Source organism: Salvia splendens, chromosome 5 (genome assembly GCF_004379255.2).
Source record: "Salvia splendens isolate huo1 chromosome 5, SspV2, whole genome shotgun sequence".
In the NCBI taxonomy this organism is placed as follows: domain Eukaryota; kingdom Viridiplantae; phylum Streptophyta; class Magnoliopsida; order Lamiales; family Lamiaceae; genus Salvia; species Salvia splendens.
This window is the reverse complement of record NC_056036.1, coordinates 7,340,193-7,356,925: the sequence shown is the minus strand read 5'-3', so window position 1 is coordinate 7,356,925 and position 16,733 is coordinate 7,340,193. Positions and strand designations below refer to the sequence as shown.

The 16,733-nt window shown below is 40.7% G+C and overlaps 4 protein-coding genes across 4 annotated transcripts; 1 reads left to right on the top strand and 3 right to left on the bottom strand.

Annotated features, from left to right (window-relative positions):
• Positions 1-7,719: 7,719 nt before the first annotated feature.
• Positions 7,720-8,625, bottom strand: LOC121803715 (cysteine-rich repeat secretory protein 38-like). The gene has a single exon (XM_042203341.1). It carries the CDS (start codon positions 8,623-8,625, stop codon positions 7,903-7,905), a length of 723 nt encoding a protein of 240 aa, XP_042059275.1. The 3' UTR covers positions 7,720-7,902.
• A 2,568-nt stretch (positions 8,626-11,193) lies between these two features.
• LOC121803474 (putative zinc finger protein CONSTANS-LIKE 11) lies at positions 11,194-12,477 on the bottom strand. Its single transcript, XM_042203136.1, has 4 exons — positions 12,378-12,477; positions 11,965-12,293; positions 11,366-11,626; positions 11,194-11,299 (listed from the first exon to the last, which is right to left on the bottom strand). Exons 1-3 carry the CDS (start codon positions 12,402-12,404, stop codon positions 11,530-11,532), a joined length of 453 nt encoding a protein of 150 aa, XP_042059070.1. The 5' UTR covers positions 12,405-12,477; the 3' UTR covers positions 11,194-11,299; positions 11,366-11,529.
• Positions 12,434-13,126, bottom strand: LOC121803714 (zinc finger protein CONSTANS-LIKE 10-like). Its single transcript, XM_042203340.1, has 2 exons — positions 12,668-13,126; positions 12,434-12,463 (listed from the first exon to the last, which is right to left on the bottom strand). The coding sequence occupies exons 1-2, from the start codon at positions 13,124-13,126 to the stop codon at positions 12,434-12,436; spliced, it is 489 nt and encodes a 162-aa protein (XP_042059274.1).
• A 2,007-nt stretch (positions 13,127-15,133) lies between these two features.
• Positions 15,134-16,201, top strand: LOC121802973 (cyclin-U1-1-like). The gene is made up of 2 exons (XM_042202669.1): positions 15,134-15,600; positions 15,744-16,201. Exons 1-2 carry the CDS (start codon positions 15,224-15,226, stop codon positions 16,015-16,017), a joined length of 651 nt encoding a protein of 216 aa, XP_042058603.1. The 5' UTR covers positions 15,134-15,223; the 3' UTR covers positions 16,018-16,201.
• Positions 16,202-16,733: the final 532 nt, after the last annotated feature.

Below are 16,733 nucleotides of genomic sequence, written 5' to 3'. Positions count from 1 at the left end.
CTTTAGACAGCTCATCTAGAGAAGACAAAAAGAAGCCCGATCATAGCGATCAGAGGCTTCCTCGCCGAACTCCTTCCCCACTAAAGGAGGGATAGCGGTCATCCGAGGTGATCAAAAAAGAGCAAGAGTGTTTGCAGATTGCGCTTAAAAGTGCCGAGCAATCAGATCGGCACCATCAAGCATAGCAATCACAGCAGCCGGAGTCAGAGGCAGGCGAAATGACCGAAGTCACAACGGAGCCGAACTCGATGGTGTACGGCACTGAAGCCGTGATTCCGGGTCCTCGAACTCTAAATTTCTCCTCAGAAATAAATGATGACGGACTGAGAGCCAAACTAGATCTGGCCGAAGAAAGAAGAGAATTGGCCTGCATAAAAGCAGCCAAGTACAAGGAGCAAGTAGCCCGGTATCATAACCAAAGGGTGAAAAAGCTGCAATTTCAAGTGGGAGATCTCGTCTTGAGAAACAACGAAGTAAGCCGAGCAGAAAAGCTGGGCAAACTCGAACCCACATGGGAAGGTCCATATCGGGTGTCAGAAGTCCTCGGCAAAGGGTCTTACAAATTGACTCACATGTCAGGAGAACAAGCACCCCGAACATGGTACATTTCCAACCTCAAGAAGTTCCATTTGTAAGAGACAGTCCGGTCAGTCAGTCTTGTGTCTAGTTCAGTCCTAGGGGTATGTGCTTTCTTTGTTTTTTACTTGTTTTTCATGTTTGTCTATGTGCGTTTTGTCTGTCTATGTGCGTGTCGTCTCTTACAAATGTTACTGAGGTATCTTGTTCTTCGAAGGCTGATCCCCTTTTTAGAACATATATAAACCAACGATTGTGAGTCCAAGCTTCTAAGGAGGATACAAGACCACAATTCAGCTTAAGAAACAAGCAGTTCGTCTGAAACGAACTGCAACAAAGGGAAAGTCCGATCCACGCGATAAAACTCGCCGAACTAGGACAAGGGAAAGTCCGATCCACGCGATAAAACTCGCCGAATTAGGACAAGGGAAAGTCCGATCCCCAAATTAGGACAAGGGAAAGTCCGATCCGAGCGATAAAACTCGCCAAATTAGGACACAAGCTTAGTCCGGTCAAAGAAATTTACTTCATAAGACCAAAGACGAGTCCGGTCAAAGAAGTTTACTTCATAAGACCAAAGACGAGTCCGGTCAAAGAAGTTTATTTCATAAGACCGAGGACCAAGTCCGGTCAAAGAAGTTTACTTCATAAGACCAAAGATGAGTCCGGTCAAAGGAGCTTACTTCATAAGACCGAGGACGAGTCCGGTCAAAGAAGTTTACTTCATAAGACCGAGGACGAGCACGATGAAATTTTTTCGCTGAGCTGTAAATACGCAGTGATAGAAGCGAAATGAAGATTTCATTTATTAAAACTTGTTCGGCATACAACTCCGCTGCCCTACAAGAAGGCGTTACGCTATTACAAAGGACTATTCTACTGTCCCTGGTTGCTAAAGTTGAGCCATCTATTCACAAAATCCTCGTGAAGCCGAGTTCGGGCGTTCCGGGCAGCTGAAGAATAAGCAGGTCGACGAGGTGCTCTAATCGACCTACCGCCTCTTCCCTGAGCCCGGGAAGCTCTAGCACCTCGGCGGCGAAGAGTCTCTTCACGAAGCATTTGTTGATCTTGCTCACTCATAATCACAGCTCCTCTACGAACTTCAGTCCGTCCTTGTCTTGACGTTTCCGGTTGCTCCTGAGTCCGTTCTCGTCTTGACGTTTCCGGCTGTTCCTGAGTTCGTTGCTGACTTGGAGTAGGGTTTTGAGCAAGTGAATCAGGGGTTTGAGCTGGAGTGCGAACATCTGTTGGCGGGAAATGCCTAAGGAATCTCTCGATTGAGGGACGCCGGGAAAGAATGATGTCGTACCGAGAAGCCCAGCGCCTCAATGATGTCACGACTTGTTGGCAAGCCGAGCTCTCCAGCGCATTGTTCCTCCGGAGTACGTGATATTCCTCCCACAGTTCGTCAACTCGTTCCTGAACTTCAGAGATGGTCATTCCCCCGCGCCTGCAGATGAAATCCTCATACGCAGTCCTCTCAGCGACGGCAGTGTTCAGCTCGGCCTCCAGATCTTTCTTTTCGGACTCTAAGTCCTTATTGTCGGCCTCCAGCTTCACTAAACAAGCCAAGAGTTCGTCATTCTTCATCTGGTCAGCTATGACTTTTTTCTCAGCTTCGTCTAAAGCGGAAGAGTACAGCTGCTTCCAGTGAAGTACCTCCAGCTCCTTAAGAGTTAAGAATACAAAGCAGCCTATGTCAGTTCGGCATTTCAGTTTGCTGAGCAGGTAGTAAACCACAACAGGAGTAAAAGAGAGTACGAAAAGCTATACGAAGACACAAGTGCAGAAAGAAGAATTTTTTCATTCATAAGAAAAAATTTTTACACGAGGGCTTCAAGGCCATTTTACAACAAGGAAGAAACTAAACTAAGAGAAGGGAGACGAAATCATACTCCGCCAGCTTCGTCTCCGGCTCCTCGGTGAGGTTCAGCTTCCTTCTCCTTGTCTGCCTCAGCTTCAGCCTCGGCCTCCTTGCTCCCCCCAGCCTGCTCGGTGCCCCCATCACCGATCAGCAGCACCTCTTGCTCGGCCTGCCTGTCTCCGGTCTGCTGATCAAGCTGCTCGGTTTCACCCTCTCCGTGGAAAATTGGAGCGGGTGAAACTGGCCCTAAGGAGGCAAAGATAGCCTCCATATTCTCATCCCGGTCAGCTCGGCAACTACGAACTCGGTCAGCAGAAAGCAGGACCGAGGACGAAGCAAGCTCCTCAAGGAGCGGCAGACTCTGGAGACGAGCTGCTATCTCTCGGCCGTACAGCGGCAGGACGACTTCGGGCCCCTGCTCGGCATTATCGGTCATCAGTTTCAGCAGATCACCGACAAAGGCCGAAAATTGATTGCTCAGAAAGAGTTTCTCCGCGAAAGCACGGAGAACCTCCCCTTGGGCAACCACGGCGGCAGCATCCCTCCGTTTCGTCTGCTCTCGCTGGATGACGAGCTGGTTTTTGGCAAACTGGGCTTCATCCTGGGCCGAGATCCTAGCAGCTCGGGCCTTCTCAAAGTCTGCCTTAGCCTGTTCGGCCTGGTGACGAGCAGCCGCCAACTTCCTCTGCATCTCAGCATAATCGTTGGACGCTTTGGAGAGTTCAACGGCGACGAGCTTGGAGAGCATATCATTCCTCTGAAAATGGAAAAAGGAAAAAGTCAACCGAGGGGCCACACAAAATACAGAAAAAAAAGCAAGCCCAGAAAATCAAGAAGAGAATTCACCTCGGCGAAGTCCGTGGGCCATAAAAAGGGCTCACAGATATGTTCCGAAGGAGGCGCCAAGACCACGTCTTTCTCCGGCGCTCTTGGGGGCTTCTGGGTCTTCCCCTTCCTACTTGCCGAAGTCGACTCCGGCTTCTTTGGATCCGAAGAGGTCTTTTGCCTCTTCGGATTCTTCTCGGCATCAGACGCCGAGCTGGTGGTTTTCGGCCTCTCCGGTTCCTTAGATTCGGAGGATTTGCGACTAATCTTGTTCAGCAAGTTCACTGCCAAAAAGCAAGAAAACAAGGTTAGTTTTCGTCGTCAAGGCAGTAATGCATAAAAAAGAATTCCTCACCCTCAGTCTCTTCGTCCGAAGACGAGGAGTCGAACACGAAGTCGCCCTTGACGAGCTCAGACTCCAGGTACTGCTTCCTAATCATAGGAATCTTATTGAGCTCGCCCTCGAGCTCGTCCAACGGTTCTAACCGAGGATGAGGAATCACGGACTTCGGCCCTCTCCAGGGAAAGCCCGGAGCCGCTGTCCTATTATAAAAAAAGAAGCGATGTTGCCACTTTGGCCACTTGGTTTTGCAGAAGGCCCTAAAAGGCTGTAAAGGGATCAAGTAAAACCAAGATCCTTTCCTCTTAAACTGGAAGAAATTAAGGATTGCCCTCAGAGACAGATCCTTATCTAGCCTACGCAGTTCGGCAGCAAAGGCCGATAAGTGCCTCCAAGAGTTCGGAGTCACCTGACCTAAAGGGAGTTGAAAAAAATCTAGCAGCTCTACAAAGGCAGGGGGAAGAGGGAAACGAAGCCCGCATTCCAAGCCGGCTTCATAAACGGTGGCGTAACCCTCTGGCGGCGAGTCAGCCCTATGAAGGTCGTCGGGAATCGCAACCTTCCCCCCAGGAAAAAAATATTTTTCGTGTAAGGATATCACAGTATCCTTACTCAAGATGCTGTGAAAATACTCTACGGTCTTCTCCCCGGATTCTTTCCGGCTAGAAGACCCCTTACCCCCTTTCCTACCGCTACCTGACTCAGAAGAAGAAGAAGAAGACATGGTTCTTACTCTTTAAAAGTCTGAAGAAATTCTGAAGAAATTCTTGAAAGTGGAAGGAAATTTTTACGCAAAAGAGAGAGAATGCAGAAGAAGCAATAGCAAAAGTGTTCAAATGATGAAGAAAGGACGTATTTATCAGATTCGGAGAAGATTTCAAAATCATCGCACCGTTTCGAATCCCACCTTTTCAGGATTCAACGGCCGGATTTTACTGTCGCATTTAATGCAGTCACGCGCAAGGCACGTCCCCTGACGTCAGCCTCCCCCGTACCTTTATCCAGAATGCCGAAGTGACTCGCTTCGCCGAAGTGATTCACTTCGCTTTTCGGGGGGGGTAGTGATGGGGTACGTACTAAACAAGCCCAATAGCAGTGACGGTCCATCAGCCCAAAGCCCAAGGAAGAGTATCAGTTCGGCATTACCAAAGAGTTCGGCCCCAGCCTACAGCTCGGTAAAAGCCAACCAATCAGTTCGGCACTACCAAAGAGTTCGGCCCCAGCCTACAGCTCGGTAAAAGCCGACCAATCAAGCTCTACTCTCAGATCGGCAAAAGCTGCTCGGCAATAGTTCAGAAGTTCGGTCTCAGTATTTGACCGAACTGGGAGATAGTGGACTCATGCAGAACCTCCACGACCTCCACTACACGATCTATTTAGTGGTGTCAACTCATGCAGGATAGCGAACCAAACAAAGAGATAGTGGACCCATGCAGGATCTCATGGCCTCCACGACATCCACTACCTAGTTAGTGGTGATGCAAGCCACGACCTAGTTAGTGGTGATGCAAGCCACGATCTTAGTTCAATGTATAAATAGAACTTAGATCAGAAAGAGAAAGGGAGCTCTCTAGACATAAAATATCATATAGCAAGTCTGTATTTGTAAGCTGGAAAACCAGATCAAGCAATACAATCTTGCCCTCCTTTCTTCCCGTGGACGTAGATTTACTTCAGTAAATCGAACCACGTAATTCCTTGTGTCGTGATCTATATTCATTACCTGCATTTACTACCATCAAAAATTCGCCCAACCATCATATACCCTAATCTCCTCTAGCCGTTCACACATTCTTTTCACAATCGAGAAGACAAGAGATAGCAGAGGATTAAGGGATTCCATCTAATCCAATTCCTTCCACCCCAAATTCGATTCTCATTGACGGTAACCAAATCTTCCAAAAATCTATTATTTCCAATGATTACACGATTTTGTTATACTGCTACTTATCAATCTTTGTGTTCTCTACCATCTGCGAAAATTCTCTCCAACAACTAAATTTGCAAGAGCCAAACAAATCAAGAAGAGTTTTTCTTCTGCATCCCTTTATCAACCAAATTCCAAGAACGGTATTCTTCTTTCCTCTTGTTGCAATGAGCAAGCTGAGGTGGAGAGGAATAAGCCATGTCGACGAGTGAGTGTAATCGTCTAATATGAGCTGGAGGAATTGAGCTGACTCAGCGAGAGTGTGTAGCTATAAATAGAAGGCAAAGGGCGGTTGTTATTCAGTCATGAAAATTGTGTGAATGTGTGCGTGAGCACCTTGGGCTGAGGATCCAGGATCCGAAGCATTTTATCAGTTCTCTTAATCGTGTTGCTTTCGTTATCATTTACTTATTGCATTGTTTCTCTGATCTCATTATCAATCTACATTCAGTGTTTATCTCGTTCCATTGCTGCGTTTAATTGTTTGTTGTTTTGATTGTGTGGTTGGTTGTTGTGTCGATTGGTTGTGCGTTGCGATCTTAGCTGGATCGGGCAGGAATCGTAACACCTCTCTTAATTACTCCATTTGCATCCATATACTCTACACTACCGTTTTACCAAAATCTGTAACCCATCTTTTAATCGGGTAATCGAAACAAAACCGGTTTAAAAGATTGAACTTTTAACAAATCGAACCTTAATTCATGAAATCTTATCTTGCGGGGTGTTCGGGGTGAGATCTGGGCTGCTGGAGCGGCGCCGCAGCAGCAGATTTCTAAACGGCGGCGCTGCGGAGAGACGTCGGCAGCCACGGGGAATCGGAGAGTGAAGAGATTTGGTGTGTGTGAGTTGTTGATTCTTTTATTTCTTTCCCTTTATTAATCTGGGTCTTTGACTTTGAAATGAAATGGAATGGAGTGGAGTGGAGAGGGTGCGTGTAATTAAATGGGATTTATTTTATTTTATTTAGCTATTGGTGTTAAGGAAGTGGTCAAGTGGCTGCCACTTCTTTTCTTTCTTTTGAGTCAGTAATTTAAGTTGGGCAGCTGCTTTGTTTTTCTTCCTTGTTGGGCTATTTTAAAATAAGTGTGGGAGTTGAAATGGTAAATCCGAAATGTTAATCGAATTAACCAAAGTTCTAATTGGAAAAATTTTATAATCATATCGATAAAAATAATCGAAGCCTTAAGATGCATGCATCTTAATTATTGCTTGATCCATTGTGTTGATTTATGTGTTATTTAAATGCTAAAGGTGACTCCTTGCTAGCGAGACGCGATATCAAGGTAAAGAAAATAATTTCTGATTAAACACTTGAGGTGAGCTTTGTTTCCTAAACTCTTTTATATTTTGAAATTATGATTACGGTTATAAGGGTGGTTTAAAATGTTATGTCATGCCTGTGATTGTTTTGATGATGTTGTGTGCCTGATGCCTAGTTTGTAAGTTCGCTCAATTAGGCTATAGGGCTATGTTGTCTGATGCCTAGTTTGTGAGTTCGCTCCATCAGACTATAGGACTATATAAACGAATTCGAGTTTGAGCAGGGCCGCAAACCCTATCAGGCTAGTTTACACAGTTGGGATCGGGAGCCGTCCTTGCTAGTCGGTCGGTCTCGTGGGCAAATAGTGTGGCCACACTTTCGTCGCACTATGGAAATGTTGTGATTGATGGATTGTTGAGAAAGTGAGGAGATTGTTTTGACTAGCCAGTCTACGAAATTATTTTGTGATACTCGATGATATTCTTTTCTAAATGCAAAACTCGAGTTCACTATGATATGGATGGCGTAACTATTAAAATGTTTTCGGCATAAGTCCACTGAGTATTTTATAGTACTCAGCCCTGCATGTGTTTTCTTTATGTGCAGGTTGAGCGGCGACGAGCTTGGGTGGTGTTGAGTCGAACCTTAATTTTTGTTGGATTTATTTTGAACTCTGAGGGGCATCGTGTCTTCATACATGGCGTCACTCTTACTCTTGAATGCTTCTGCTGAATTATGACTATTTTTTTCTATTATGTTGTTGAACCTCTTTTCACTCTTGGATCACTAATTATGATAACTGTTGACTTTGGATTTATAGCTTGGACATTTACTCTGATTTTCCCTCGTTATTTGAATATTAATTATCTTGGTCAAACTCTTTATCGAAATCCTAGAAAATTATCCTTTCTTAAAGTCCCAGTAGTCGCGACCACCAGTATTTATTTAACCCTAAAAAGGACGGGTGACCACCATCTGCTAAAAAAACATCTAATAATCAAACATATCATATCTTATTCCACACTAGCTAGAGCATGTATATCTGCTAAAATACATTAATAATCAAACATATCACCTATTATTCCATGAGATGAAGTATAAAAGCCTCAAAGATTGAGAAAAGGGTAGATTTCATATCTTATGCTACAACTCCCACCAACAACCCTACCACCTTCCCTCCCCTCACAACACAAAGGTAACTCCCCCACAGCATCATCTACACATTTCTTGCAATCAGCCTTTGACAAATCTCTACTACATTGAGCCATCCCATAAATCTTCCCAATCCCATCAAACTCCACTTCCCCACTCGCAAACATCTTCTTCGACTCCGAAGCCTCTCCCCCCAGCTCGCTCAGCAAATCCCTCGTTTTCTGGCTGAACTCATCACCGCTCACATTCCTCAGATTCCACATGTAGAATCTGTTTCGGTCGTCGATTTTGCCGAAGAAGTCGCTGTCCGAGTACTTGAGGTAGCAGTTGTCGTACCAGACAACTGCTGCCTTGTTGCTGGGACAACGGCTCCGGGCAGCTGGCCCGGCCTCTGCCACGCACGCGGCGCAGTCTTTGGCAGAGACGTCGCCGCGGCAGAGGGCGAGGCCGTAGGCCCGGGCTCCGGGAGGGCCAGAGACGGCCTGGCCGAAGCCCGTTGGAGGAGTCTTGAGGTAGAGCTGGCCAAGGGTGGTCTTGAGGTTTATGGAGTAAGGGGTGTTTGCGGTGTAGTTTTGGGAGGTGGGGCATATGGTGAAAAGGGGGTCGAGGGAGAGTGTGGTTTGGAGCAAAAGTGAGAGAGAGAGGGTTAGGAGTGAGAGAGAGATATGGGAAGCCATGTTTTGATTTGTGATTTGAGGTTGGAGCATTGTGGATTTATATGTGTGTTTTTGAGATGATAGATTCTAATAGTTGAAAATACTGACTTTTTTAGGTTTGAATTTGTAGTGTTGCTTTACCTAAATCTGAAGTCTTAAGAAGGATTCAAGATTCTAGGCATTTACATTTCGTGTCATTTTGTATAATCCAGAACTTTTCTTAGTTCATATTACTGCTTAAATGAATTATAAACTCGAGGTTGGCAGACATGCACCATATCAAATATACAGTCATTTATATGGATGAAGATATTCTGTTAAAATAAAATTATCGCTGTAAATTGCTTCCTTTTTTATTAGAAAAAATTGAATATAAACACACTTTAAATCCCATATTATTAGCATTATGTTATCAATATTGCATTCAACAATGGAAAATACCTTACTTAACCTATAAAAAATGTCACGTGATTAATTTTAAGCCGACGACAAGAATGTTACAGTATAATTATGATTAAATTTTATAAAAAAAACTATCACCTCCACACCCAGTATCCAACTTCAGGCCAGGCCAAGTCGTTTAAGTGCGTATTTGCGATGTCATTTATTACTTAGTATTAAAAAAAGAGATTCGCATCATCATGTTGAATTAATTGAAATTTGAAATCCAGTTTTGTTCTATTTCTAGAATGTATGAACCACAATTCTAGAAGTTGGAAAGTTCTCAACTACGACTTTGAGAGGGTATTATGGTAAATCCTTTCAACTCTTCAAATCAAGTGGAAGCCTATTTGAGCTATAACGCTAAGTTTGAAAATTAAAAAAATACTAATAGCGTCGGAGATGAAGAGATCATCCACAGCCACAAGATAGTATGGCATAAAACCAATTTTTAAATTAAATGCCTGTTTTGACAATTTCGTCGTTACATTTGACATTTTATAATGTTCTTATACATTATCAAAAACGTTGACTGTATCAAATTATGGAAACTTCTATTTTAGTACTTACTATTTTTTAAATCGATAATTTCGGAAATTTCTTTTTTACAGTGATAATTTTCGAATTCTACAAATAGAAGCCTTATTATATTTATGACAAGCAATGGTAACTATAATCATCAAATAATTTGATTACTTCATAGAAAATAATAAGATAATTAAATACAAAGTGAAATTGTATCTAACGGCGAAATGAAAAGGGTTATTTGCCTATAAATATCACAATTTTCTGATTTTTCTCCTAAACTTTATTTTTTGAATATAAATACTTTTATGATTTTTTCCCTGATCCAAAAATTAAAACTGATGTGGCTTAAAGTAAACAAAATAAAATTCCACGTCAACTATCTCTCTCCTCTCTGTTTCTCTCTACCTCATTCTTCTTCCCAACCTTCCATCGTCTTTCATGGAGTATTTCTCTTCAGACGCTGAAAATACATGACAAAATACAACTTAGATTTTGTTGGAACCACTGCTTCCCATCACAGTTATCATTTTTGTTCAGGCTTACAGTTTATTGTTGTTAGAGTAGTGAAGCATATTGCTTCTGTTGTTGTAGTAGGGAACTTGATTCGAGTTGAGAACCAAACAATACAATCATCATAAATGCAAGCTAAGATGCTACAAAGCAAATGAGAGAACGAAGAAATGTTTTGACGTAAGATCCATGTACCACTCCAAGCCTTTTATAAGCATAAGTTGAGGATATAAAGAATTACTACATAATTAAACTTAGAATTTTGAAATCAATTATTACAAAATAAGAAGTTACACACATTTATTACACTTATAATTCAATTCATAGCTAATGAATTAAATCTAACAAAATACGTACTTCTTATTTATATTTATTTTGAGAGAAAACTTCCAACCTTTAATAAATAAGAGACATACTCCCATTTTTGCAATTTAATTTATTCATATTATTTCTTAAAAAATTCCCTTTTTATATATGTATAAAATCTTTTTACTTCTCTAATTTTATTTTTAAAAATCCATATAACACTCCTCCTATTATCTTCAAAAACCTTTTTCATTTTCACTTTCTCTAATTAACAAAAATAGATAAACTATTTTCCTTTCCCAAAATTTATTAAAAAAATACTAATACTCCTATTATTTTGACAAAACTTCTCCGTATAGATTTTCTTATTCTAATCTCGTAGTATTTCATTTCAGTAACACAACATACCATATTTGTCACATATGACTCACATCCATATTTTATTATACCAGCTAAAATGTGAAACAATAGCTTTCTTAAGGCTGGTACCGGTTCGATGTGGTGCTTCTGATATAGTATGAACTAAACTGTTTTATGCATGCCAAATATGTTAATTAAAAATCAATTTCACTAATTAAAATATGAAATTAACACGAAACGTTAACAAAATCTCAATCCGATTTCATCTTTTCTTACATGGAATGTCAAATAGATGCTGACATTTTCCCAAAAGAAAAAGGGACAAAATATTCTTCAGGTTTCCATACAGAAAAAAAAATATTTATCCCTTTCCTTGTTGTGTGTAGTCTCATAGTAGAACATTGAAGAAATTATTGAAATATCAGATTATGGTCTCACTATATATGACATTTCTCGCCGTACAGAAGATACCTTTGCTCTTCTTCGTTTCTCTCAATCTCTCTCATGCGCACCATAGCCTCAACACCAACACCAACTCCATCTTCCAAAACTAGTACATATCAAAATCATCATCAACATCTCTACTGCTACTACACATGATCTTTGTATAACTAACCTGGTGTCATGAGGAATTCCCGCGAGGTCCAGGCACTGCGGCCCAATAGCCTGATCTGCGTTCCGATCATTGCCACATTTTACAAGTCCTGTTATTTTCTACACAAAAAAATTCAGAATACCCTTAGCTAGGCCTGATAATGCAGTGCTCCTTCGGGATCATACTCATAAGTCTCCCCCCGACTTCACAAATCTGCCTTTTACGCGTTTTCTTGTATCTGCTCTAGCCTTCCGCGACGCGTACCTTATTTGTTTCCCGAACCTACATTCATCAAACACCCAAAAATTGAAAAATTAATCACAATTCATAAGCCAAACCAAATAGTAGTACTAATTAATGCATCATTTATGTTCTCCACAAAATGAATGATGGATCTTGCAAAACACCACATTATAAGCCAAAACAAGCACAAATGAATCATCTAACCAAATATTGAAATAATCATAAGCCAAGATAAGTGTGTATCATTATTGAATCATCAACCTCTGCAAAGAAAATTGAAATATTCTAAGAAAACCACACATAAGCCGAAATTGTTATACCATTAATGCATCATCCATCTATTGCAAAATCGAAATAGATTCAAGAAGATGACATACGTCCGTGTCTTCTTCTTCGCGTTGTACCTCATCTTCGCCTTATCCCTCGCGTGCGGGCTGCTCATAGCTTCAAAATTTGAGTCCCACCGCGAGTCTCCCGTTAGAAACAACGGTGACAACCCACAATCTTGATACTCAGACACGCTACTCTCCCCCTTAATCAGAGGCAAGCTAGACGATGCTTGCCCGTTCGCACCAAACCCAAGGCCAATCTCAGGAGGACTCATGAGCACGCCCGAGCTTATGCCCTGCAACAAGCTCGTTGTCCCACCCACCGGAGGCGGCTGCGTCTGCAGCCCAATGCAGTCATGCTGTGCTGGCATTGACGCCTAATTCATACACTAGTATTATTACACTATCAATCATGTGAGATTGAAATAGATGTAAGAAGATGAGGAATCAATTGTTTATACCTCATGAGTGATGTTGGATTCTGCCATAGAATTGTTGTTCTCTAATAACAGTGCAGTTAATCCTCCATCATCACATGGAAATCTTGCTTGAGTATTTTGAAACATTTCATAGGCACTACCAAAGCTTAATGGCATCCCATCAATGTCAACACTACACATATCCTCATTCTCTTGAGTAATCAATAAATCTTTCATAGTTTCTCCACAATTCTATTGCAAAGCAGACCAACTCTTAATTAGGTCTTCCATTTCATTAGTATTTTAATGTTTTTAAATGAAATTGGATGTACCTTATCGAAAAACATGATATCACACTCCCTGCCATACGTGGACGGCAGAAATTCAGGCGGTGGGGGCGGTGGCGGAGGTGGAGACGGAATTGGCCATGTGTCAAACGGCATAATCTCATTCTCGTTATCACCAAATTCCTGGTCGGGCTCAAGAGTGAGCGGCCACATTTTATAAAGCTCGGTGACGGAAGGACAACCATTGTAAAAGTTGTGCTTTGCGCGGCGGGAATGGGCACACCCGCCACTGTCGCATGTCTCGCAGAGGGAGAGCTTCTCGTCGAGGCAGCGTACAACCGCGGGCTCTGAGAAACAGCGGTCGCAGATTAGAGAGCGGAGGTGGCGGAGCGAGACGGCGTTGGCGGAGTGGACGTAGCTGTCGCACTTCAGGCACAGGGCGGCGCCGTCCGACTTGCAGTAAACCATCGCCCTCACCGCCCTGCAAAGCTCACACTCAGCCATCTAACTCTCTCTCTCTCTCTCAAATTATCTTATCACAAAATTGTCGAATTTTTCATCATCGACATTGCAATTATTGAATCATGCATGAAATGTGTATACAATTAGTAGTATAATTTATTGGAAAATAGAAAAAATGACCTAAGAATGGGGGATCAGCCGAAATCTTTATTATGAAAAAAAAAGTGGGAGTGATGAGCCATTTAGCGCAGCAGTAATTATTTCGGAAGGGGAAAGAACAGTGACTTTAGAGTAGTGGGTATTTATAGTCGAGGTTGTGGGCTTGCGACACGTGGCGGGATGTGAAGCGATGTGGAGTGATGATGAGGTGGACAACAACCTTAACCTTTTAACTCGCTCAAGGGAGGCTTATAATCAGGACGCGGTTGGAGAAGCAGATGCCGAATATATATTTTTACACTTTTTTCAGTATTGGTATTTGCAGTGGTATATCCAATTTATGCCCAAACTACACATCTATATATTACTTGAAATAAATTAGTTTAGTTTTTGTACACATTCAAAAATATCACTAGTTTTTATACACATTCTTACTTAGCATAATTATTGTAGTAGTAGTTTTAAGTTTGAGTATTTCATAGACATTATTTGACGACTTATATTAGTGAGTAGAATATTAATTGAGATCGTTTGAAACCAAAAAATCGACATTATTGAAGAATGTACATACAAAATCTTGAACAATTTTTTAAGTAGAAGGCATCCACAAAGTTGTGCACCAATAAATACTAGTGCATTTACATTATTATTATTACATTATTTTATGTTTGCTTGGATAACTAATCCATTTAGAATGATCTCGCATAAAATGATCTAAAATATATAATAATAGTTTTTTTATACTTTTATTTTATCATGCATTCTTATTTTTTTAGTATTCAAAACTTATGATTTTATCATATTTTGTCTTATCTATTTTTCATACCAAATATTCATTTTAATAATACTTCTGCTATATAAATAGTAAATACTACTGACTTTCATAATCAACTAATACTACTCCTCTCTACTCCTCTGTTTTTTTTTCTTTTTCTCTTTTACTAGATCAGTTGCATTTTAAAACACTTGCATTGCAAAACTTGTAACCTTTAAGTGATATAGGAAATGGAGAATAATTCAAATAAAAAATACAAATAAAATTTTTGGTTTGAACTTTGAAGGAACTATGCTATTTGTAGATAAAAATAAATTTTTTGTTTTAAATAATAGTAAAACACAACTTAGTTGATAAATTATTAATCAATCTTTACTATTTCCTCAATTCCCTAAAAATAGAAACTCTTTCCTTTTTAGTCAGTTCATGAAAAATAGAAACTTTCTATTTTAGGAAATCTCTTTTTGTTTATGGAGGTGAGACTCATTTTCCACTAACCCATTTTTCTTTCTATCTCTTTTATTTTATTAATTTTACATTAAACACGTTTCAAAATTTCTAATAAGATGGGGGAGTAAAAAAAATACTCAGATAAATAGTGTAGTTGTATTATTTTTTTTTTTAAATCCTAGAATAAAAAATTTAAAAGTGGTATATATGCGGGGCAACGACAAAATAGGACGAAATGTACTCGAACACTCGTGCGTACCTTCCAAAAACAACTAGGAAAATATTTTTCCATAGTACTCCCACCGTCCCGTCCCTTGTAGTAGAGACATTTCTTTTCGGCGCGAGATTTAAGAAATTATGTTAAAAGTGAGTTAAATGAAGGGAGAATAAAGTAGAAAAGTAAAAAGTAGAAAGATGAAGATAAAATAAAGTAAGAGAGAAGAAAAGTTGGTATTTTTTGCTAAAATAGGTAATGACTCATCTACAGTGAAACAATCAAAAAAGGAATACGACTCAACTACAGAGGGACAAAAAGGAATACGACTCAGTTACAGAGGGACGGAGGGAGTACAAAATAATATGTAAATTTTCAAATCTTAAACGGCGGATGCTAGCGCAACGTGGGCGCACATAATTATCCCACAGCAGATAAGATAGCGCGTCGCAGCTGCGCCTTTCGCTCAAACCAAATTCCACACCACAGCCGATAAAAACCGCCAAAATGCCCCCACCGCCGCCTCACAACGCCACTGTAGATGTTATCCGGCGGAGATCGGCGGCACCACCAGCCGCGGCTGACGGAGCCGAGCAGCTACGACGCGTCAACCACTCCGAGAGTCCTCACCGTCCTCTCCTGCGTGCTGGAGAAGCTCGTCGCTCGGAACGATCAATTGAGCGGCGGCGGGAAGAGCCTGAGCGCGTTCCACGGCGTGCGATCGCCGGCGATCGGGCTGGATAAGTACGTGGAGCGGATCTACAAGTACACCAGCTGCAGTCCGTCGTGCTTCGTGGTGGCGTTCGTGTACATCGATCGGCTTCTCCACCGCTATCCGGATTCGCTCGTGGTTTCGCTCAATGTTCATCGCTTGGTGGTCACCAGCGTCATGATTGCTTCCAAAATACTCGATGATGAGTGAGTTTTTCGTATTCCATTACAGTTTGGTGAGAATTTTGATTATAATTGGACTTGATTGTTAGGTTGAAATCGGTGGTATAATTTGGGTTTTGTTTGATTAGAAAACATTAGGTACTTATAATAAATGTATGATATTGCAGACACTACAACAATGCATTCTACGCTCGAGTAGGAGGGGTGAGCAATCCGGAATTGAATAAACTAGAAGTAGAGCTACTTTTTTTGTTAGATTTTAACGTGACTGTCAGCTCTCGAGTCTTTGAGAGCTATTGCCAGCACTTGGAGAAGGAGATGCTATGCAGTGGCATCGCCGAGAGCCTGCCGGGCCCGGGGATTACCATCTCCGTTGACGACGTCACCGAGATTCCTGTGGAAGACCCACCAACTCCACCACCCTTCTTAGTCGACTCATAGTTGCATTTTATTTTGTTTTCTTCTTTTTGCATAATTTGTAGTAATATGTTTTCAGTTGAGTTTATTAATTTTACTACTATATGTTTCTATCAATATATGATATATTTTATCAAATCAAAGTTGGGTGATGTTCTTGAAACATGTGTATAAATGAAATATTAAGGTTATGAATATTTTGGTTAAATTTCAAACCCGTGCTATGTGTTTAGGAATGATTATTCTTAATATTTTTAGAATGTTATAATTATAATATGACTTTTTTTAATATTCTCAAGGTTTCGATTAATAAATTGTAGTAGTATGATTTTATAAATTAAAGTAATTTTATTTTAAAACAAGAATTTATTAAGAGTGGAACCACTACTCACACACTAATCTATAATAAGACTAATTTATACCCACCGCAAGGTCAAAGAATAAACATCATGTAATATGATATTTGAAACCAATTCTTCAAAGAGTAGCATTTCATGTTATGAGTATAAAATGTCGTCATACTTCGATTTCCACTTTGAGCTAGTCCTCATTAACTGTTTAATTAGTATAATCGGTTAAGGTTCCCTTATTTTTTGGGATTGTGATAAGAGAAAAAAAAGAAGCAAAAACTACATAGAATATTACTATAATAAAGTATTATAAACAAAATAAATATTTATGTCAATAGAACTTGTGTGATCTCACCAAAGTGTATCTAATAAAAGTATTAGTAAAACTTT